The 24,379-nt window shown below is 46.0% G+C and overlaps 1 protein-coding gene across 3 annotated transcripts in view; it reads left to right on the top strand.

Annotated features, from left to right (window-relative positions):
- SH3RF3 (SH3 domain containing ring finger 3) overlaps positions 1–24,379 on the top strand; it is a 380,292-nt gene that overhangs the window by 306,119 nt on the left and 49,794 nt on the right. For all 3 annotated transcript variants that reach the window (XM_008174317.3, XM_042861406.2, XM_042861407.2), the window contains 3 exons: positions 13,004–13,104; positions 16,398–16,568; positions 23,537–23,787. In XM_008174317.3, the coding sequence (XP_008172539.2) occupies positions 13,004–13,104; positions 16,398–16,568; positions 23,537–23,787 (523 nt within the window). The remainder of the gene's footprint in view (positions 1–13,003; positions 13,105–16,397; positions 16,569–23,536; positions 23,788–24,379) is intronic.

Consider the following 24,379-nt stretch of genomic DNA (forward strand, 5'->3'; position numbering starts at 1 on the left):
GGGACTGTTCATTCCCTTGCTACAAAGGATTCCTCTGTCATCAGAGTTGGATTAAGGCAATCCGAGACCCCAGCCACACTTGCATATGGAACCCCCTTCCTTGTCCATGGCCCCACTTCTCCTTTTTTGCACTTCTTGCAGGCTGAGGAAATGGGACTTGGTGTGGGTGCCCCTGCTGACACTAGCAGAGCATAGCTGTAAAGGGGTAGCAGCTGCGAGGGCTACATACATTCAACTTCTGCAGTGGTGTCAGCAGGGGATTGACCAGACCAGTGGCTTTCAGATTTAATAGCCCATGAATATGAAAGGGAAAGTTCACACACCTCCGAATTGTTGTTTCAGGCTGTCTGCAGAGTCAGGTAGGTATCTCTGCACTGGTTACACTTGCTTTATGTTTTCAAGGTTTTCTGTGCAACCACAAGAGCTAGAAATGTGTTTTGTTTTCTAATGAAAACTGAAATGGTGACATCATCCCACAACTCCAGGAGTCAGAGCTCCTAGGCATGGGCTATAGTACCTATGTCCCAGTCCAGCCCTGTCTGTACATTGCATTGTGGTGCAGAAGAAAGGTGGGCAAGTTGGGGCCATTGGATCTGCCCACATGGAAACCCAAGAGCGAAACTCAGCAATGTCAGCAGTCCCTCTACTCCAGTTCCCCAGATTAACCAAGCACAAAATGTCTACATGGGTGAGAAGGCCTTGAACCATGTGCTGTGACTGAGGCCTGGTCTACACTATGAGTTTAGGTCGAATTTAGCAGCGTTAAATCAAATTAAGCCTGGACACGTTCACACGGCTAAGTCCCTTTTTTCGACTTAAAGGGCCCTTTAAACCGGTTTCTTTACTCCACCTCCGACGAGGGGATTAGCGATAAAATCGGCCTTAGCGGGTCGGAATTGGGATAGTGTGAATGGAATTCGACGTTATTGGCCTCCGGGAGCTATCCAGCAGTGCTTCATTGTGACCGCTCTGGACGGCACTCTCAACTCAGGTAGACAAGAAAAGCCCTGCGAACGTTTGAATTTCATTTCCTGTTTGCCCAGCATGGAGAGCACAGGTGACCACGCAGAGCTCATCAGCACAGGTAACCATGATGGAGTCCCAGGATCGCAAAAGAGCTCCAGCATGGACAGAACGGGAGGTATGGGATCTGCTCGCCATATGGGGAGATGAATCAGTGCTAGCTGAACTCTGTAGCAGTAAACGAAATGGCAAAATATTAGAAAAGGTCTCAAAGGCCATGAAGGACAGAGGCCATAGCAGGGACACACAGCAGTGCCGCGTGAAAATTAAGGAGCTAAGGCAAGCCTACCACAAAGCCAGAGAGGCAAATGGAAGGTCCGGGGCAGAGCCGCAAACATGACGCTTCTACGCGGAGCTGCATGCCATGCTAGGGGGTGCAGCCACCACTACCCCAACCGTGTGCTTTGACTCCTTCAATGGAGAAACACACAGGGAAGAGGGTTTGGGGTACGAGGAAGATGAGGATGAAGATAATGTAGATCGCTCACAGCAGCAAGGAAGCGGAGAAACCGGTTTCCCCAACTGCCAGGATATGTTTATCACCCTGGACCTGGAACCAGTAACCCCCGAACTCACCCAAGGCGTGCTCCCAGACCCTGAGGGCACACAGGGGACCTCTGGTGAGTGTACCTTTGTAAATATAATATTACACATGGTTTAAAAGCAAGCGTGTTTAATGATTAATGATTAATTTGCCATGGCAATCACGGCCAGTACAGCTACTGGAAAAGTCTGTTAACGTGTATGGGGATGGAGCGGAAATCCTCCAGGGACATCTCCAGAAAGCTCTCCTTCATGTACTCCCAAAGCCTTTGCAAAAGGTTTCTGGGGAGGGCTGCCGTATCCCGTCCGCCATGGTAGGATACTTTACCACACCAGGCCAGTAGCACATAGTCTGGAATCATTGCATAACAAAGCATGGCAGCATATGGTCCCGGTGTTTGCTGGCATGCAGACAACATCCATTCCTTATTGCTCTTTGTTATCCTCAGGAGATTGATATCATTCACGGTCACCTGGTTGAAATGGGGTGATTTTATTAAGGGGACATTCAGAGGTGCCCCTTCCTGCTCTGCTGAACAGAAATGTTCCCCGCTGTTAGCCACGCGGTGGGGGGGAGGGGTGAAGTGATCATCCCAGAGAATTGGGTGTTGGGAGGGAAGGGGGGTTAGTTGGGTTTGTGCTGCATGTTAACCCGGATACCGCAGCCCCTCCTTTTACATTGCATACCCATTTTAAATGGCCAACCCAACGGGTGCTTGGTATGGGAAATGAGGGCGCTAGTGTTTGAAACCATTCCCACATGTTAAGAAGGTTAAAAAAGCCAAAAGACTGCGGCTTACCATGGCTGCCTGCAAGCCGAAATCTGTTGCCTGGCACTGCGTGAGTGATCTCTCACACCAAACCGGCAGGCCCTCAATATAAGAGGAAAAATGCGACCTTGTAACGAAAGCACATGTGCTGTGTAATGTGAACAGCAAAATTTAACGTGAAAGAGTGTACCCATTGTTCTCTTAAAATGTGTCTTTTTTAACCACCTCTCCCTTCTCCTCCACCAGCTGCAAATGTTTCTCCTTCACAGAGGCTAGTGAAGATTAGAAGGAGAAAACAGCGGACTTGGGATGATATGTTCACGGAGCTCCAGATGTCCTCCCACGCTGAAAGAGCACAGCAGAATGCATGGAGGCAGTCAATGTCAGACTACAGAAAAGCACAGTATGAACGAGAGGAGAGGTGGCGGGCTGAATCGCGGGATGAACAGAGCAAGTGGCAGGCTGAAGATGATAGGTGGTGTTAGCTTGCAGATAGAAGGCAAGAGTCGATGCTCCAGCTGCTGGAGCATCAAACTGATATGCTCCAGTGTATGGTTGAGCTGCAGGAAAGGCAGCAGGAGCAGAGACCGCCGCTACAGCCCCTGTGTAACCAACAGCCCTCCTCCCCAAGTTCCATAGCCTTCTCACCCAGACGCCCAAGAACACGGTGGGGAGGCCTCCAGCCACCCAGTCACTCCACCCCAGATGATTGCCCGAGCATCAGAAGGCTGGCCTTCAATAAGAGTTAAAGTTTTAAACTGCAGTGTGTCCTTTTCCTTCCCTCCTCCCCCACCCATCCCGGGCTACCTTGCCAATTATCCCCCTAATTGTGTGATGAATTAATAAAGAATGCATGAACGTGAAGTAACAATGACTTTATTGCCTCTGCAAGCAGTGCTCGAAGGGGGGAGGGGAGGGTGGGGTGGTTGGTTTACAGGGAAGTAGAGTGAACCGGGGCGGGGGGCGGAGGGTTAATCAAGGAGAAACAAACAGAAGTTTCACACCATAGCCTGGCCAGTCACAAAACTCGTTTTCAAAGCTTCTCTGATGCACACCGCGCCCTGCTGTGCTCTTCTAACTGCCCTGGTGTCTGGCTGCGCGTAATCAGCGGCCAGGCGATTTGCCTCAACCTCCCACCCCGCCATAAATGTCTCCCCCTTACTCTCACAGATATTGTGGAGCGCACAGCAAGCAGCAATAACAATGGGGATATTCTTTTTGCTGAGGTCTGAGCGAGTCAGTAAGCTGCGCCAGCGCGCTTTTAAACGTCCAAATGCACATTCCACCACCATTCGGCACTTGCTCAGCCTGTAGTTGAACAGGTCCTGACTACTGTCCAGGCTGCCTGTGTACGGCTTCATGAACCATGGCATTAAGGGATAGGCTGGGTCCCCAAGTATCACGATAGGCATTTCAACATCCCCAACGGTTATTTTCTGGTCCGGGAAGAAAGTCCCTTCCTCCAGCTTTCGAAACAGACCAGAGTGCCTGAAGACGTGAGCATCATGTACCTTTCCCGGCCATCCCACGTTGATGTTGGTGAAACGTCCCTTGTGATCCACCAGGGCTTGCAGCAGCATTGAAAACTACCCCTTGCAGTTATGTACTCAGTGGCTTGGTGCTCCGGTGCCAAGATAGGGATATGGGTTCCATCTATCGCCCCACCACAGTTTGGGAATCCCATTTCAGCAAAGCCATCCACTATGGCCTGCACGTTTCCCAGAGTCACTACCCTTGATATCACCAGGTCTTTCATTGCCCTGGTAACTTTGATTACAGCAGCCCCCACTGTAGATTTGCCCACTCCAAATTGATTCACGACTGACCGGTAGCTGTCTGGCGTTGCAAGCTTCCACAGGGCTATCACCACTCACTTCTCAACTGTGAGGGCTGCTCTCATCCTGGTATTCTGGCGCTTCAGGGCAGGGGAAAGCAAGTCATAAAGTTCCATGAAAGTGCCCTTACGCATGCGAAAGTTTTGCAGCCACTGGGAATCGTCCCACACCCGCAACACGATGCGGTCCCACCAGTCTGTGCTTGTTTCCTGGGCCCAGAATCGGCGTTCCACGGCATGAACCTGCCCCAGTGACACCATGATTTCCACATTGCTGGGGCCTGTGCCTTGTGAGAGGTCTATGTCCATGTCAATTTCCTCATCACTCTTGTCGCCGCGCTGCAATCGCCTCCTCGGCTGGTCCTGGTTTTGCTTTGGCATGTCTTGGCTCTGCATATACTCCAGGACAATGCGCGTGGTGTTCATAGTGCTCATAATTGCCGTGGTGATCTGAGCAGGCTCCATGATCCCAGTGCTATGGCATCTGGTCTGAAAAAAGGCACAAAACTAGTATCTGATGGACGGAGGGAGGGAGGGAGGGAGGGGCGAGTGACGACATGGCGTACAGGTACAGGGAATTAAAATCAACAAAGATGGCTGTGCATCAGGGAGAAACACAAACAACTGTCACACAGAATGGCCCCCCCCAAAGATTGAACTCAAAACCCTGGGTTTAGCAGGCCGTTGATTTCACGGAGGGGGGAAAGCAAATGAATACAGAACAAATCTATTTTTTACATCTTAAGGTGGCAGACGACAGTGCAGCATGACTGATAGCCCTTGGCATCTTCTAGGTGCTTGGCAGAAAATAGCATACTACGACTGATAGCCATCATCGTCATTGGGAAGGCAGTACGACAACGACGGATACCAGTCGTAATATACCATCTTCTACCAAAAGGCAAGGGGCTGCTGCTGTGTAGCAATGCAGCCCCACGTCTGCCAGCACCCAGATCGCCGATGAAGGCTACCAGTCATACTGCACCGTCTACTGCCAAAAGGCAATTAGCTGCTGCTGTGTAGCAATGCAGTGCCACGTCTGCCGGCACCCAGAGGACATATGGTGACGGTGAGCTGAGCTGAGTGGGCTCCATGCTTGGCATGGTATGTTGTCTGCACAGGTAACCCAGATAAAAAGGCGCGAATCGATTGTCTGCCGTTGCTCTGACGGAGGGGGAGGGGCCTGACGACATGTACCCAGAACCCCCCGCGACACTGTTTTGCATCATTCAGGCATTGGGCTCTCAACCCAGAATTCCAATGGGCGGCGGAGACTGCGGGAACTGTGGGATAGCTACCCATAGTGCAACGCTCCGGAAGTCGACGCTAGCCTCGGTACTGTGGACGCGGTCCGCTGACTTAATGCACTTAGAGCATTTTATGTGGGGACACACACCATCGGCTGTATACAACCGATTTCTATAAAACCGGCTTCTATAAATTCGACCTAATTTCATAGTATAGACATACCCTGAGAATTCCTTTGCTCAGCCTCTCTCTGTTTGTGTGGATCTTTCTCATTACAGTCTTTCTACTATTTTTCAGAGTTTAGACCTACAATAGCACAGAGGGTGCTACTAACAGAGCACAATGAGCCACCCACAGGTGTGCAGCATCAGAAGATGTTCTTCAGCATCCAGTTGTGCATTCTCCTTTCTAATCTGCTGGCCAGCTGTACTTTACTTCAGAAGAATCAGCTGTCATTTAAAAGAAAATAACTATTTGCTTTTTGTTAAATACAGCAAACATGGGGCATTATTTGGCTCAGGGGATTGGTTATAGGAAAGGAAGTCCCTTACTTCTAGATTGCTAGTTTAAAGACAGTATAGGGTGCTAGTCATCTTCAGGCTGTTTAGTGGCCTATCAGTTTTGGTATGGGTTAGTGATCTCAGTCCAGTTTCTAGGAGCAGCCTCCAGATCAAAACACTACTACCACTATTTCAATAAATAGCTTCCCAATAGGGGGGCATTATAGTGTGATTATGTATGGGGTCATTGGAAATATTCTGGAATAGCAGCATGTCTCTGGAAAGCCGAAGATGCCATGTACTGGCCAAACATGATCTCAGAGAATATCAGAGACCTGCTGTGGAGTTGTGATAGATGTGGAAAAATGCAGGCCAATCAGGAAAAAGAGACAATGAAAATAAATATCATTCCCAACAGTCCTTGGAGCCAAGTGGGAATGGGCCGTTTCATAGCAAACCATACGAACTAGCTCATTACTGTAGACTACTATTCAGCCTTCTGGAAATTGGATGAACTGGCAGACACTACCTCAGCAGCCATCATAGGCAACGCAATGAAGCATTTCATGGTATCCTAAACTGTATAGCTTCAGACAATGGACCCAAGTTCACTTGCAGTGAGTTTGTGCAATTTATCCAGAATGGGAATTTAGTCACATGACATCATTATCATACCACAGCCAGTCAAAGAGCAAAGCTGAATTGGCCGTTAAAATTGCTAAGACTTTTTAAAAGAGAGCTGCAAAAGCAAAGAAAATATATGGCAGGCCATTCTTAAATGGAGAAACCCCTCCCAGAAGGCATTCACAGCAGCGTGGTACAACGCTTGATGTCAAGACTCATCAAGGCATACTTTGGTGCCTGTAGCCCCAACAACCAGGAATAGAAGGAGTTATGGACAAAAAAGAAGACAGACATGCAAAAGCCAAAGCCTGCTACAACTGAGAAGATAAAAATGGCCCAGAACTACAATTGGGAGATCCTGAGAGGATCAAATTATTTCCTCAGAACAAATCATGCACTTGGAAGGAAGCTACATGGGTTGGACAAGTAAAGATAATTCTTCATTCATATCATGCAGCAGTCGATGGACATATATTTTACTGAAACTGCAAATACAGTCATCCACTGCGTGTGCCAGACAAAAACATGGATGCAGGGGATAATATATAGTCTTTGCTGAGGCTTGATCAGCAGTACACAGAAGGAGCATAGGCAGACAAGTAACGGTAGATACTGAAACAGACTCACAAAACTCTACACTTCCAGAACAACCAAGACAGTCTCCTGTCATCACAAGACAGACTTGCACTTGCTCTAACATTAAACCACCGGCAAGGTGTACACAAGCCTTTGTCCTAAACTAAGGCCATTAAAGAACAAACACAGAAGAAAATGCATTAGTTTTTGGTGCACTGAGAAACCACAATTGGCTCTAGTTTTTCTCCCTTGTTGTCAGACCTGGCAGAAAGGCATGGAGACTGAACTCTCTGTCGGGAGAGGCAGTTCCTCTAGGTTAGTTTGAGGTAAACTCACAGGGTAGTATGCAAGAGCTTGTGGGGCAAAAGTCAACATGGTTTCTCTAAAGGGAAATCGTGTCTTACTAATCTATTACAGTTCTTTGAGGGGGTCAACAAACATGTGGATAAGAGGGATCCAGTGGACATAGTGTACTTAGATTTCCAGAAAGCCTTTGACAAGGTCCCTCACCAAAGGCTCTTACGTAAATTAAGTTGTCATGGGATAAAAGGGAAGGTCCTTTCGTGGATTGAGAACTGGTTAAAAGACAGGGAACAAAGGGTAGGAATTAATGGTAAATTCTCAGAATGGAGGGGGGTAACTAGTGGTGTTCCCCAAGGGTCAGTCCTAGGACCAATCCTATTCAACTTATTTATAAATGATCTGGAGAAAGGGGTAAAAAGTGAGGTGGCAAAGTTTGCAGATGATACTGAACTGCTCAAGATAGTTAAGACCAAAGCAGACTGTGAAGAACTTCAAAAAGATCTCACAAAACTAAGTGATTGGGCAACAAAATGGCAAATGAAATTTAATGTGGATAAATGTAAAGTAATGCACATTGGAAAAAAATAACCCTAACTGTACATACAATATGATGGGGGCTAATTTAGCTACAACAAATCAGGAAAAAGATCTTGGAATCATTGTGGATAGTTCTCTGAAGATGTCCACGCAGTATGCATAGGCGGTTAAAAAAGCAAACAGGATGTTAGGAATCATTAAAAAGGGGATAGAGCAGGGGTCGGCAACGTTCGGCACGCGGCTCGCCAGGGTAAGCACCCTGGCGGGCCGGGCCAGTTTTATTTACCTGCTGACGCGGCAGGTTCGGCCGATCGCGGCCTCCACTGGCCGCGGTTCGCCATCCCGGGCCAATGGGGCCGGCGAGAAGCCGCGGCCAACACATCGCTCGCCCACACCGCTTCTCGCCGCCCCCATTGACCCGGGACGGCGAACCGCAGCCAGTGGAGGCCGCGATCGGCCGAACCTGCCGCGTCAGCAGGTAAATAAAACTGGCCCGGCCCGCCAGGGTACTTACCCTGGCGAGCCGCGTGCCGAACGTTGCCGACCCCTGGGATAGAGAATAAGATGGAGAATATATTATTGCCCTTATATAAACCCATGGTACGCCCACATCTTGAATACTGCGTACAGATGTGGTCTCCTCATCTCAAATAGGTATACTCGCACTAGAAAAGGTTCAGAGAAGGGCAACTAAAATGATTAGGGGTTTGGAGAGGGTCCCATATGAGGAGAGATTAAAGAGGCTAGGACTTTTCAGCTTAGAAAAGAGGACACTAAGGGGGGATATGATAGAGGTATATAAAATTATGAGTGATGTGGAGAAAGTGGATAAGGAAAAGTTATTTACTTATTCCCATAATACAAGAACTAGAGGTCACCAAATGAAATTAATAGGCAGCAGGTTTAAAACAAATAAAAGGAAGTTCTTCTTCACACAGCACACAGTCAATTTGTGGAACTCCTTACCTGAGGAGGTTGTGAAGGCTAGGACTGTAACAGCATTTAAAAGAGAACGGGATAAATTCATGGAGGTTAAGTCCATTAATGGCTATTAGCCACTATGGCTAAGGAATGGTGTCCCTAGACTCTGTCTGTCAGAGGGTGGAGATGGATGGCAGGAGAGAGATCACTTGATCATTACCTGTTAGGTTCACTCCCTCTGGGGCACCTGGCATTGGTCACTGTCTGTAGACAGGATACTGGGCTAGATGGACCTTTGGTCTGACCCAGTACGGCCGTTCTTATGTTCATAGGCTGGCAGACAGGACCACGGTGGGGCGCAAAGCCTGGGGGTGCTGCAGCACCCCCCGCACCCCTACTTCCCGGGCCTATGGACGGGGCTGGGGGCCAGCCTCCCGCAGCCAGTCCTTTAGCGCTGCCCAGCTTGTGCAGCCCTGGGCTCCAGCGGCAATTTAAAGGGACTGGGGCTCCGGCTGCCGCAGCAGCAGCAGCCGGGAGCCCCAGGCCCTTTTACTTCTCTGGGCCCTGGGGCAGCTGCCCCTTTTGCCCCCCTCCCTCCCTTGGTAGCCTTGTCGGTACAGTCCTTAAAGCCCTGCCGCAGCAGCGCTTTAACATCAGCTGTGTACCAGCCCATACCAGCAGCTACTTTCTTACTGCTACGCTGTAACGGCCCACTTTCATCTCTGCTTCCGACCCCCCAGTCAGGATCTGCCCATTCCCGAACCTCTTAATCCAGGAGCGGTGGAAATCAAGCACCCCAATCCGGGCTCACTTTACCTCATGGCCCACTTTACTCATCCATCTACTGAATGGTTTATGAAAGGCCTAACAAGGATTTTCCCACCGGTGATCAAACCTACATCTCAATGGGACCTTACTCTCATCCTGTCGATGCTCACAGGTCCAGCTTTTGAACCTATGGCAACATGCTCCATGACCTACCTGTCCATAAAGGTGGCATTCTTAGTGTCTATCACTTCGGCCAGCAAGGTCAGCGAGCTTGGAGTCATTATGGCGGACCCTCTGTAAACAGTTTTTCACAAAGAAAAGATTTATCTTCAACTATACCTCAAGTTCCTCCCCAAGATTGTTTCTAAGGCTTGGTCCACACTGGGGCGGGGGATCGATCTAGGAAACGCAACTTCAGCTACGAGAATAGCGTAGCTGAAGTCGACGTTTCCTAGATCGAACTAAGCTTACTTACTGCGGGTCCACGCGGCGCAGGCAAGCTCCCCCGTGGACAGCGCTTCCTCCTCTCGGCGAGCAGGAGTTCCGCAGTCGACGGGTGAACTCTTCTGGGATCAATTTGTCGCTTCCAGATGAGACGCGATAAATCGATCCCAGAAGATCGATCTCTACCCGCCGAATCAGGAGGGTAGTGTGGACCTAGCCTAAATTTCACATCAATCAAAGTATACACTTAGCTGTATTTTTCCCGAAACCCCACACTTCCACTGAAGACAAGAGACTTCACTCCTTCGGCATGCCCTGGTGTTCTACCTGCAAAGAACCAAACCTATTAGAAAATCACCAAGACTTTTTATCGCAACAGTGATAGAGTGAGAGAGAGAGAGCTTGCGGTCAAGCCATGTCCTCCCAGAGGATTTCTAAGTAGCTCTTGGGATGCATCCTTGAGTACTATAAGTAGGAAAAATCTCTCCCCTGGGGATAGTGGAGTCATAGCTCACTCCATGCGAGTATAAGCTATCTCCACGGCATCCCTATATGATGTTCTGCTGCAGGACATGTGCAAGGCAGACACCTGGAGTTCTATCCACACATTCCTGACACACTATGGTTTAGTTCAGGGGTCGGCAACGTTTCAGAAGTGATGTGCCGAGTCTTCATTTATTCACTCTAATTTAAGGCTTCGCGTGCCAGTAATAAATTTTAATGTTTTTAGAAGGTCTCTTTCTATAAGTCTATAATATATAACTAACCTATTGTATGTAAAGTAAATAAGGTTTTTAAAATGTTGAAGAAGCTTCATTTAAAATTAAATTAAAATGCAGAGCCCCCGAACTGGTGGCCAGGACCCGGGCAGTGTGAGTGCCACTGAAAATCAGCCTTCGGCACGCGTACCATAGGTTGCCTACCCCTGGTTTAGTTCATGTCTCGGCTATGGATGTAGCAGTGGGCTCTGCAGTATCGTAGATATCTTTGCTACCAGCTTCCTCACACCCACCTCCAATCTGAGCACTGCTTGCCAATCACCCACATGTGGAATACACGTCACTCGAAGAAGAAATGGAGGTTACTTACTATAACTTTGAAATGTGTGGTCTTATCTGTATTCCACTCCCTTCCCTCCTCCCCTCTGCTTTGGATCCTGTGGGATTGTGGGAGAGGCTTCAACCTGCACTGACTCTCATACCCTGGGTCGGGGGCACAAGTTGATCTATGGCGCAGGTACAGGCCAACAGACACATGACGCCTGCTGCACATGTGTACCCATGTGTGGAGTACAAAGAGGGACCACACATCTCGAAGAACCAGTAAGTAACCTCCATATATCTTGGCAGCCTCTAAAAGTACACAGCCAAATTCTTCCCACAGATATGCACCCATGGTTTCAAATGACTTCAATCTGAACTCAGAATCAGTCCGTATGGTGTATTTCACAGATGTTAATGCTTCAATATTTGGTTCTTTGGACCTTAGAGTTGCCTGAATTTTAGTTTGGTGATGCTTTTTTGATCCTGAAAAGTGCTGAGCTTTTGCTTCAATTAGCATTATGGGCGCTCAGCAACAGTCAGGGTTAGGCCTTTATTGAAGTTAAAAATGTAGTTACTAGATTTATACAGATTCCAGGTCCATTACAGGGTACAGTGTGCAGTAGTTTGAGAGACCCCGCTTTTGTAAGACCCCATTCATCGTGAGGTATCTTGAACACGCTGTAGCGTCAAAAGTTGATCTACCTCCATACAACTTTAGGGCTGTGAACTTTCCAGTTAAAATAATACCTACCTCTCATAGAGCACTTTTCATCAGTAGATCTCAAAGCACTTAACAAAGGAGGTGTCACAAGCATAGCCTTGTGCTCCTGTCTTCTCGTACAATTATCTCTAACACCTCTGGCTTGTTGTATTATCTCATCTACCATCCCTTCACAGTCCTGTGCAGCAACTCTGTTTACAGTGACATGCAAACATTTTGCCGGAGAAAGAACTCCCTTTATCCTTGCCCTGTTAGCCTCTCCCACTCTCTCTCATTCCCTTTTCTTGCACTTCCTTCCTGGGCACCTTTCAACTCTTCCAGTTAATGGGTTAACTAGCTCCTTGGCTCCCCCAGTTCATACTTATCTAGTAATTAGCCCCAGCTTCCCTCAGTCAGGACCATCTCTGGGAAAACTAATTTGACTTACAGTGACCATAGTGCTGGTTCAGAGCACTCTGTTGCAGGAGGCCAGTATCATTATCCCCATTTTACAGATGGCAAAACTGAGGCACAGAGCTGGCTTGCCTAGGGTCACCCAGCAGGCTAGTGACAGAGCAAGGAATAGAACCAAAGTCTCTTGAATCCTAGTCCAGTTCTATATATACCCAGCCACACTGATGTCCCTGTTTTCATTTGCACTACCATCTGTCTCCGTTCTTTAAGGAGATAAAGGTTCCTGACCATAAAAAGCAATATTCAAATATGATCACATCGGTGAGTGAAAATTATCTATTTTTCAAAAAATATACGAATAATTAACCAAAGTATTACGGAAAAGAAAATGAGCTAGTTAAAAAAAAAATGTTCTTATCAAAGTAGACACCATTTCAGGGGACATAAATATTGAACTGGTTTTATAAACTAGCCAAGTGGACTTGCTTTCTAAATGTTTTAAGGTTCATATGCAAGTTACAGCTGAACTATTCTGACATGCCTGTGGAAATGTTATTAACAAGCTACTGTCCCTTGTGCCTGAAATGTATTCTTGGAATTTCTGAGGCTAAAAGCGCATGTTGTCATACAATATCAGTAAGGTGGCAAATCTGAGAAATAGGCTTTGCTTGGAAATTCACAAAGGATGTATTTTATCCTCTATTTTAGGAAATGATGTATTTCACTTCTTGTGTATCTTATTTGTATGTTTTCAGGACTCCTCCTCAATTGGAACAGCTACAGTGGCTGGACCCAGAACAAGTGCAATAATTGGAGATCAGGGAACACCGACAAAGGTCCAGCTCCCCCTCAATATGTAAGTAGCCAGTTCATCTTAATCACACTCAGGCATTTTGCAAATCACTTGTGGTTTTGATTTATTTTTTTTTATTATTTGAAAGAGTAGTTCTCATAGCAGTAGTTCTTTGAATACAGTTATCTCAATCTCAAACCTTCCGCTGAAATTGAAAAATGAACAGTGAAAGGTCAGGTCACCTTTCTTTACATAGCCCTTTTTTTAGCTTACAGAATATTTATTACAGTTATCTGAATCATTGCAAAGCAAATGGAGTGCCTATCTGCTAGAGAAAGCCTGCTCCCTTAAATTAAAAGCTTTAGGAAGGCCAACTCCCATACATTGGAACAACTGAGTCAATCATCATTCAGATGAACTGTGTCTAACCATAAAAAGTAGTCCAATCACATTCTTCAGTACAATAACCAAAGACATCAAATGGAACATTTTAAGTGCAAGAATATCGTGAGTGTATAAATACTGGATGGAAGAACAGTGGTTGATTAGATAGGGTATAGGAGCAATAGGATCTATTATAATAATTCTCTTCTAGGCCAGTGAATATATTGGGTACCTATGTCATTAAACTACCGAACCCCTTCTTCTAATAAAATATATGAAAACCCAACTGAACCTTAACATACATATGTTTGTGTGCATAATGCCCTAAAAGCGGAGCTGAAATTCACACACGCAAACATGTAAAATGAGATGACAGATCTACTTTAATCAGAATAGGAAATTCAAAACCATGAAAACTAGCCCTTAGTAAACCCATTCTGCCACAACGAGTACTGAAGCTTAGAGGATACAAAGCATCATTCATTGTTCTGAGATTCTGATGAGAGAATCGTATCGTTACTCTGCAGTCACTCTGTGGAGCCTGTGTGATATTAATGTGATGATACATATTGAGGCAAATCCTTCTCCTACCTTTTCAGATGCTTAGGGCCCTGGTGGAGTTCTGCTCTGCAAGGGAAGATTCTCTTACTTATTGATAAAATCAGTGCTCAAGTCCTTAAGAAAAAAAAAAAAAAAAAAAAAAGGTCCCAGAACACATGATTTCAAGAACAAGAATACCTTAGGACTGGTTGAATCACTGGCTGGAGGTGCAGGGATAGTTATCAGTAGTACCAGAACCAGGCTTGCACATGCTCCAAACATGAGAATTTATATCCCTTCCAAACACTGTGTTTTTTTTTAAAAAACCCTTACTACTGTAACTCCAGACATTCTTGCTGTCCATGTGTGTGTGTAATCCCTTTATGAATCCTGCTAGCTTTTGGCATCAGTGCTTTCCGGAACATTCCAGCACGACTCAAGTGCTGGATAAAAGGGGTAAGTAGGTCTAAGACCGTCTAATTTAGACTAAGTTGTACCACCACTTTACACATGACCTCTGAATTAGGCCAACAATATAAAGACATAAACAAGTACTAATCAGAGGCGAGCCATGCTTCTTGGTCCCAAGTTGTACAGCCTCCACACTCTCCATTGTATCCTAACAGAGCACTGTGATGAGGGATGAGCACTGAAGCATGTAGCACTGTTTCATGTCAGGCAGATGCATTTCAGTGTTCTTCAGTTCATATGCAGCCTCGTGTTTTCTGTCAGGTGAGCACCAATAGAGCTGATCATTGATACCTGATTATACAGACTGAACAAAAAATATGCAGAATGGTTTCTCCTGTCTGTTGACTAATGAAATATAATTATATCACATGCACATGGTAAACGGAGCCAAGTACATCAACCTAAGCATGCCCAGAGGAGCTGTTATCAAATATTTTGTATTCTACTCATTACTGTTGTTTATTTACTGGCTGCAAAAGAAAAAGAAAAGTCTACTGGTAACATAAAGGAATAAAATAGGAAAAACTAATAGGATTTATTCTTTAATTATATTTCCTAAAGAGCAGAAGTAAAAAGCCAAACATCATTTTTATTGGTTGCAGGTCTACAATCACTGTGGTTATAGTTTTCATTATTTCTTTGTTTCTCTGCTACTAGATATGCACTGAACCCCTTCTAACCTTTCCTCAATATGAGGATATTCTGCTACATTTTGTAGGGTAAATGCAGTTTTCACAGCATTTGCCCATTTGTTCTAGTCCTTCCGTACTGCCTTCAAAACAACACTCAGGAATGAGCAATCATAAACAGGGATGGTTGGAAATCTCCTTTTGTATTGGTGGCAAGGGGATAGTGTCAAAAAACTTGATTGTTATAAGATAGAAGGTGCTGTGGGGTGGTTGTTCTTGTTATTTTTTCCTTAACAGGCTTCCTAGCTATCCCCCAAAGTACAAGCAATCATTCTGAATTTTCAGCAAGCATCTCTCCAAACACTGGGACTAATTTTAACAGCTATAAGTTGTAGTATTTCATAGCATGAGTCATGTCCCTGAAGTAATGAAGCAAGAACAAAAGAGAGATGAAAGGAAAGATCATAAACAAAGGGAATAAATAAAAGTATAATTAAATATATAAAAAGTTATGGCTATTGAGATCAAGATTAAGTTGTGCATATTGAGATAAAGACTAAGGTTATATGCATACTGCATACAAAAAACATAGGGTCAACTCTGAATCCTTGCTGTGGAGAAACTCCCATTGATTTTAATGGGAGTGTTGCCTGAGTAAGGATGCCATGGTTTGGCCCTAAGACAGTTGTTAAAAGAGTATCATCTTATCCACACACACAGAAATGTAGGAATTCTCATATTGGACCAGTATCCTCTTTCTGGCATTGGGTAATACAAGATGAAAAAACCCTATAGCAAGCATTTGTGAAATAATCTGCTCGTAAGAAAAGTTTCTTCCTAATCCCCAAAGTTAGAGGCTGGATCATGCTCTGAACCATACAAATTTATATCCTCTCCAGACATTTGACTTTTTAAAAATACTTAATATTGTAACTCTGGACATTCTTGCTACCCATTTGTATATGTAATCCTTTTATGAAACCTGCTAAAGTCTTGGCTTCAGTGCTACTTTGTGGCAGTGAGTTTGGCTGGCTGATTGTGCATTGTGTGAGAAAGTATTTCTGTGTGTCAGTTTTAAAGTTCTGCCTTTTAATAAAATAAACTATCCCCTTTGTTCTCATATTGTGAGTGAGGATGAATAGCAGTATTTGATCAGCCAGCTCTGTGCCATTCATTATTATGTATACCTTAATTATGTCCCCTCAGTCATTGTTTCTGAGCAGCCTGTGTGTCACAGGGCATTCCTGCACTGTTAGACTGAAATAAGAACCTGAACATCACTTGTTTTGGCATCATCTATACACTCAGCATGTGTGTAACTTCTCCCTGCAGCTACTTAGCTCTGTATGCATACAAGCCTCAGAAGAATGATGAGCTGGAGCTGCGTAAAGGCGAAATGTATCGGGTCATTGAGAAGTGTCAGGATGGCTGGTTCAAGGGGACATCTCTGAGAACGGGAATGTCTGGAGTCTTTCCAGGCAACTACGTGACTCCTGTTTCCAGGTGAGGACCATTGGCCAGAGGTTATTAGGTAGCTCTGCATAGGAGCAGGGATGTACAGAGAGGAGGGCAGGAGTTCCTACTTCTACAGAAAAATAAAAAAATGGGTAGATTTAGTTTTAAATTGCACACTCTTCCCCGAAAGCTTTATTAATGGCAATTTTCTACCATTACCATCTTAGGTATCTTGGTTTGCTGGTTTTGGTTTTAGAATCACTCACATTTTCAAGAGACATTATTAATTGTTTAAAATTACTACATTTACAGTTTATCTGGATTGCCTACCCCATTATTTTAAAGAACCTATGAGCTATGGAGTCCATATCCAAAAAAAGGAACTAAAGGAGTTTTACAATAGAGATGAGAAAAATAAGGAGAGATTGTAGTTTGTTTTTCAACACCTCATCATTTTTATTTTGGTTTTGTAAAACCAAAACTGCAGAGTCATTTGAATAGAGGTTCAATTTTATCAGAAACCCCCAAAGTTCAGAGGTGGAAAGTAAGTTTGATAAATTAGTCCTGTTTCAGCCATCTGTGTATCAGAAATAGAACAGAGTGAGAAGAAACACAGTTTTGGGTTTTGCAAAATTTCATTGGTCAGAGTTTTGTTTGGCAAAGCCAAAACAAAGGCTGTTTCTGACAGCATTTTATAGAAAACTCGGAAACTTGAGGGAAAGGGTCTAGGTAACTGGTTTCAGATTTGATCCCTCCCTAGTTTACTGCAATATACAGTGTGTGGTATAGACAAAACTAAAGACAAGCATAAATTGTAAAGAAAAACATAATAAATGAAGGGAGTCAAACGAAAACCAAACCAGAGAACCATTTCGAACTGGTATTTTTACTTGAACCAGAACCAAACCGAAACCATAATTTTATCCAACTTACTTACCTGATTTGGAACTGAACTGAAAAAAAAATTGGGCTACTGGTTAAAGGTTCAGCATTCTTAAACTCAATATTCTAGAAAAACTACTGTGACCATATTTTCATTATAAAACAAGACAACAAAATAAATAGGCATGTGATTGGTGCTAGAAAGGCCTGCCCCAGTATATAGTAGAACCTCACAGCAGTGGTGGATTAGCCACTGGGCCAACGGTGCCTGTGCCCAGGTGGCCCCTGAAAAAATGGACATGCCCCGACTTGCTCCGCCTGCCCACAGCAAGCCCCCACGCCCCGACCCCACTTCCCGGCAGGAGCACTGGGTAGGCAGGGGAAGCCCCCGTTCCCCAACCCCGGAGGAGTGCTGGGTGGGCGGGGGAAGCCCCCATGCCCTGATCCAGCTCCCCAGCAGGAGCACTGGGGGGGGATGGAGGGAACTGCAGGCAGAATGGGTGGGGAGGGCCCCCACTTGCTCTGGCCCAGGGTCCCAGAAACCTGTAATCCACCTCTGTCTCAGAGTTACAAACACCTCGGAAATGAGGTTGTTTGTAATTCTGAAATGTTCAAAATTCTGAACAAAACGTTATTGTGGTTCTTTCAAAAGTTTACAACTGAACATTGACTTAATACAGCTTTGAAACTTTACTATGCAGAAGAAAAATGCTGCTTTCCCTTTTATTTTTTTAGTAGTTTATATTCAACACAGTACTGTACAGTATTTGGTTTGTTTGTTTGTTTGTTTGTTTTTGTTTTGTCTCTGCTGCTGCCTGATTGTGTACTTCCAGTTCCAAACGAGATGTGTGGTTGACTGGTCAGTTCATAATGCTGGTATTTGTAACTCTGAGGGTAGGTCTATACTTACCTCCGGGTCCGGTGATAAGCAATCGATCTTTTGGGATCGATCCCGGAAGTGCTCGCCGTTAACGCCGGTACTCCTGCTCGGCGAGAGGAGTACGTTGCATCGACGGGGGAACCTGCCTGCCGTGTCTGGACCCGCGTTAAGTTCGAACTAAGGTACTTCAACTTCAGCTCCGTTATTCACGTAGCTGAAGTTGCGTATCTTAGTTCGAAGTGGGGGGTTTAGTGTGGACCAGGCCTTAGGCTCTACTGTAATGAGAAGAGAATGACATGACAATGAAAATCGACAAAGGCCAGCCTACAAGTGTAGGAAGGGAGAGAGTAAGTTTAGGAGCAGCCTGCTTACCACATGAGGCAGCAGGGGGCCCCAGAGAAAAGATCTCTGAGACTGCCCTGGGGAGGAATCAGGTGGAATCCTCCCTGGTCCCAGAAGTTAACAATAACTCTTCAAACCCAAGGAAAAATGTAGTGGCTCCCCAACCCTTCTGCACCTTAGGCAGGCCTCCTCTGACCCATCTCCAGTATCTGGGGCATTTCCTCCCACTAGTTGCCCCACTTGAGGCCCCAAACTCAAATGTATCCTTTCACCGCAGACAGGGCCGGCTCCAGGTTTTTTGCTGCCCCAAGCACACAAAAAAAGCCGGAGTGCCGCCCCATGAAAAGTGACGCCCCCAAAGAGCTGGAATGCCGCCCCTTGACCGCAGAAGTCCAATATGACATAGCAAATGTTAGGAGATGTTATTTTAGTTTAATCAAACAAATTGTTCATAAAAAAAAATGTGTTTATTTGACAACACAAAAACACTAGGAAAACTCTTGAAGTTGAAGATACATGGTCAAAAATCAAAATAGTTTCAATTTTAAGTTTCAATTCTCTTTTTTGAATTTACTTCCACTAACATTGATATTTGATTCAAATTGGTTCAAACTGATAACTGAACCATTGTTGGGGTTTTTTCTGATGACTTGAACCAGAATTGAACCCAACACACTGACTGCAACTGAATCAGAACCTGAACCAAAACAAAATAAATATCGGTTTGACTCTCTGAATAACTGTAACATTGTTTTCACTTTGCCCCACCTGTAATCTAGCTGACATTCTAAGGTTACATTTCAGTGCCAAAAGAATTAACGCTATAGCTTTGTAATGCCTGAATTATTCATTAATCTAAATTTCTTTATCTGATTTTTATACAGCAACTTGGCTGCCTGCGGTACTTGACTCTTTAGCTCTTAACAAGTAAAAGGTTCATGCTGTGGTATTGGTGATCCGGATCAGCAAGACTTTGCTAAATGCAGCATGTCATAGCTAGAATAAGACACTGAAAAGTGCTAAAAGGCAAAAATGCTTTCTGCACCACATGAGTTCTATGATTAATTTTATGATCCATTAGAAATGAACGTGTAATTAAAACAGTCTGTTCATATATGCAGTACCTTAAGTGAAAACAGCAAGAAAAATACTATAATAAACAAACTCTCCCATTTGTCACAGTCTTTGATTTACCCGTTTTCCTTTCCTTCAACCAGCAAAACAAAGGAGCATGCTAGGGGGCAGGGTGGAGGGCTGTACACGGCCAGTTGGGAACAGGGACAGGGTATCCAGGAAATGTACTAATTTCAAGTATCTCTCAGGCTCCCTCTGCTGGAGGGTTCCTATGGGATTCTCCAGCAGTGTTATTAAACCTGCAGGGGTGCATCTCTGCTTCTGAGCGCAGAGACGTGCATGTTGCTATATTGGTGAATCAAGCCTATTGCTGGTGATTTAGCCAGCTCTCTCTGAATCTCATTTCCTACTTGTCCACTTTTCACAATGTCATTGAGGGTGACACATAGCACCCAAAGGGGGTAAGGACCCTAGACAGTGTGTCACCTCTTCCCTGTCTGGAAGGTGGGGGAAATGTTCAAGATTTTCCAGTTTAAAAGAAACCCAGTTATACCACCACGAAGATGGATTCAAAACAACATAAATAGGCAAACTTTATACAAAGTGAAAAAATGTAGGAATCTATGTTTCTATTATTTTTCTTCCTTCTCTTGTTTATCTTCCTGTCTTCACATTTTTTGACTGTAGCGTCTTGCATCCTCTCATTAGTATGTGTGCATGCTTTCCCTCAGACTTATTCCTTTGTATTTGTTTTCCCCCTTCACTCTCTTTCTTTAGGACTTAATATCTTCTTCTCTGGTTTGGCCTTTCACTCTAAATGGTATGTTCAGTGTTTCCCCTCCCTCTCCTCCTTTCCCCTCTCTCTGTCCTATTACACTTAAACTATTTCTCTCTCTAAAGTCCTCTCACCCATCCAGCCTCCTACAGCCTAGTCTTAGCTCCCCTCCATTATCAGGGCCGGCTTTAAGCCGATTCGGCCTATTCCCTGGAATGGGGCCCCGCGCCTAAGAGGGCCCCGCGCCGTCCGGGGCTGCCGGCAGAGCAGAAAAAAAAAAAAAAAAGCCGTGTCCTGCTTCTCCCCCCTCCCTCCAGCGCTTATGCCGCCATACAGCTGATCAGCGCAAGCCTGGGAGGGGGACAGGTGAGGGGGAGGAATGCAGCGTGCTTGGGAAAGAGGCGAGGCCAGGGCGGGGATTTGGGGAGGGATCCAATGGACCAGGGATGGGGCGGGGCTGGGGCGGACTTGGGGGGAGGGCGTGAGACAATTCGCGTCCCGGCGTGGGGCCCCGCACCTGCTAAAGCCGGCCCTGTCCATTATCTCCTCTCCCCTGGTCTGATTTCCTGCCATCTCGCCCTTCCATTTTCTCCAGCCCAAATAGTTCTCTCCCCACCCTCCTGTATCATGTCCTCATGTTCTGCCCTTTACCCTCTTCTCTCTCCTCCTCTTGTGGAGCTCAATGCAGTGAGGTGGACAAGGGAGGGCAATGAGAACAGAATAGCACCAAAGCCATTTGCTCTGTTTCACAGCACTGCTGGGAAGTAGGGGGCAGGCACTTGGCTAGCGGAGAAGAACACACTATACATGTAAGAGCAAATAGAGAGCTGGCATCTGTACAGCATTTTCACCCCTTCTGACTGCAGTTACTATGTCAGTGGGAGGGAAAGAATGAGACTTGGGGCAAGTCTACGCTTAAAAAGCTGCAGCTTTGCTTTACTACGCGGATGGGAGAACTTTGGTCAGCGTAGTTAATACGCTTCCGCGAGAGGCGGTAGCTATGTTGACATAGTGCTTTCTACACCCGGGGTTAGGTCGATACAACTACATTGCTCAGGGGTATGGATTTTCACACCCTTGAGCTATGTAGTTATACTGGTGTAAGTCTGTAGTGTAGACCAGCAGTTCTCAACTGGGGGTCTGCGGCCCTCGAGCCCTTTCAGGGGGGCTGCGGGACCCTGTGGCAGGAACCCTGAGCCCAGGTGCCCCCCGGCCATGGGGCTGAAACCCCGAGCCCTGGTGCCCTCCACCACAGGGCTGACGCCAGGAGCTTTGGCGTGAAGCTGGGAGCCCCGGCACCCCCCGCCGTGGGGCTGATGAAGCCCCGAGCGCTCATTGCCCCCCCTCCCTGCAGTGCCAGAGCAGTCCCAAGGGCAGCTCCACACCCCCCCACACTTCCCCCTCTACCCGCCCTGAGGCCCCACCCCTTGGCCAGGTCAGAGGGGGGAAGCCAGTGTCGGTCAGTGCGGGCAGCTGCTGCTCTGGCTGGCACCATGGAGCAGGCGACCTCCTCGTTCCCTCGCCTGCTGTTGGTGCCCGGGGTTGTGGCTGCTGCTCCTCAGCTCACGCAGCTAGTAAGAGCCACCCAGGCAGGGGGACCCAGCTCTGTGGCTGGCAGAGCCCTTGGGGACCAGTGACCATAGGGGAGCCCTCCTGGTGCACAGCCCCTAGCTACTCCCCTCCCTGCATCCTGAGCTACCCCCTCCCCCACCGCCTGCACACAGCCCCAGCTACCCCCTGCCTGCACCCTGAGCTACCCCCTGCCCTCACACAGCCCCTAGCGACCCCTCCCTCCACCCTGCATTACCCTCCCTCCCGCACACAGCTCCTAGCTACCCCCTCTCTGTACCCTGAGTGGTTTTCAAACTTTTGGTGCTGAACCCCACCACACATGGCGCAGACAGACTGGGTGGTCTGCTGAGGGGAGTCAGAGGGGGGAGGTGGCGCTGCCTCCCTGGATCCTACTGCACGGAGCTGGCCCAAGCCCTACTGGCCCAAAGTATGTCTATGCCTAAGGGCCCACCCATGCCCGGAGTCCCGAGTCTCCTCCCTCCCCCACTGGGCCCTGGAGCTTTTATAGCATGTTGAGAGAGGCCTTAGAAGAAAAAGGTTGAGAACCCCTGGTGTAGACCTTGGTCAGCAGGGGAACAGGGCTCTGCTAAGCTGGCTGCATAAAGAAACAGTCTTGGCCCTGCATCCTCTTCTCTCTGCTTGCCCAGACAACGTGGATAATCAAAGGGTTTCCAGGGCCAAGCAGGTAAGAGAAGGAAAATGTGTACAATGTGGGTGAGCTGCTAGAGCTGGGTTTTGTAGGGGGGTTGGTTGTTTGCTTGTTTGTTTGCCTATTAAACAGATCTCCCTTCCAGTAAGGTCAGTTGAGCTCACCTAGCCTCTGGGCTCACTTATCATTCTTTTGAATTAGAACTGGGTGAATGGTTCATGTGAAAATCCAAAGCCAAGCAAACCAGCTGGTTTTGAGGCTGCCAGTCCAAACCCGAACATCACCATTCTGATTCAACAGGCATACTGTAGGGATTTGGTGCTGCCCATCTTTTATTCCACATACATTTGCATGGAGCTCAGGCCCTACATTAATATCTTCACGGCTCATTTTAATTATTTTTCCATTGCCACCTGCAAACATAGCCATGCTGTACAAAACAGCATTTTGATGACATCCGTTTCTTCTGGATTTGGTTGGTAATATGTAGAAGTCTATTAAAATAAATTGAAGCAGTAATTCTGGGTTTCAAACAAGTTCATGGAGAAAAAAAGATGATCTTTCTGTTCTTATATTATTTGTATCTTGTGCTGAACATTCAAACTTGAGCGATCCCCCATGTGCGGAGCAGGGGAGAAGGTGCAAAATTCCACCAAAATACATATTTTTCTGGGAAATATAAACAAAATAGAATACTTACCCTTAAACTTCATTTTATTTTAATACCTTAATTTGTATCATGTCCCGCTTCAGGGGACTTCTGGTAGTTTATGGCAATCACTGCAGTATACGAGTAACTATGTCTTAACAGAGTTTTCACATTATACTTCCTTTCTCTTTAGAGTGCCTATAGGAGGTGGCCAGCCCAGGAATAGCTTAGCAGGCGGGGCTCAGACAGTAAAAGGACCCCCAGGAGCTGTTCACCCAGGAGGTGCAAGTCTTACAAACACGGCCACTGCTGTCAGACCTGTTGTTCCAATCACTGCACCTCAGACACATCCCCAACAACAAACAGCGTCTCCTCAGATGAATAACTGCATGAGGTACTCAGCCCAGCAAATGGTCAGCCAGACTCGCAGTGCCATGCAGATGGGTATGTATAGTCTCCCTAATGCCTCTTGCCTTACCTTCTCAGAATTTGACATTGTATCCCTCGTGAAAAAAGCCACTGGAATCCTATTGTACCTACAAGTTTCCTTTGCAAGTCTTTCATTTTAGTCAAAGCTCAGCCCTCTGTAATAGGATATGTTTTATTGCTTGTAATATTTACAGACTTCTATTGATCTCTGGGAACTATGCTGTGTTTATCAGATTGTGCTGTTGTCACAGCTGAAATAGATTACAGTGGTTACAAATATTTACATAATTTATTTTAGAGAATAAAGCATCCTGCATCCTAAGAAGATTAACATTTCTAAGTCCAGTTGGCTTACTGACAAAAAAAAAAAAATACTGCACTTATCACAAACAAGTAATATGTGACTTAAAATTAAGAAACATTTCACTGGGCTACAAGGATGAAAGTTATATATTAGGCAGAAGAGGACTCAGCATTGGTGGTAAAGGAAGATATCCAAAAAACAGTGCCACCTCTTTGAAATGCGAATAAGAGGTTTGCACAGCAGGGGGCCAGTGTTGTTTCTAGTTTTCCTTTTTGATGCAAAGCACGGGTTTTCTGGAGCAGA

This window comes from Chrysemys picta, chromosome 1 (genome assembly GCF_011386835.1).
Source record: "Chrysemys picta bellii isolate R12L10 chromosome 1, ASM1138683v2, whole genome shotgun sequence".
Classification (NCBI taxonomy): domain Eukaryota; kingdom Metazoa; phylum Chordata; order Testudines; family Emydidae; genus Chrysemys; species Chrysemys picta.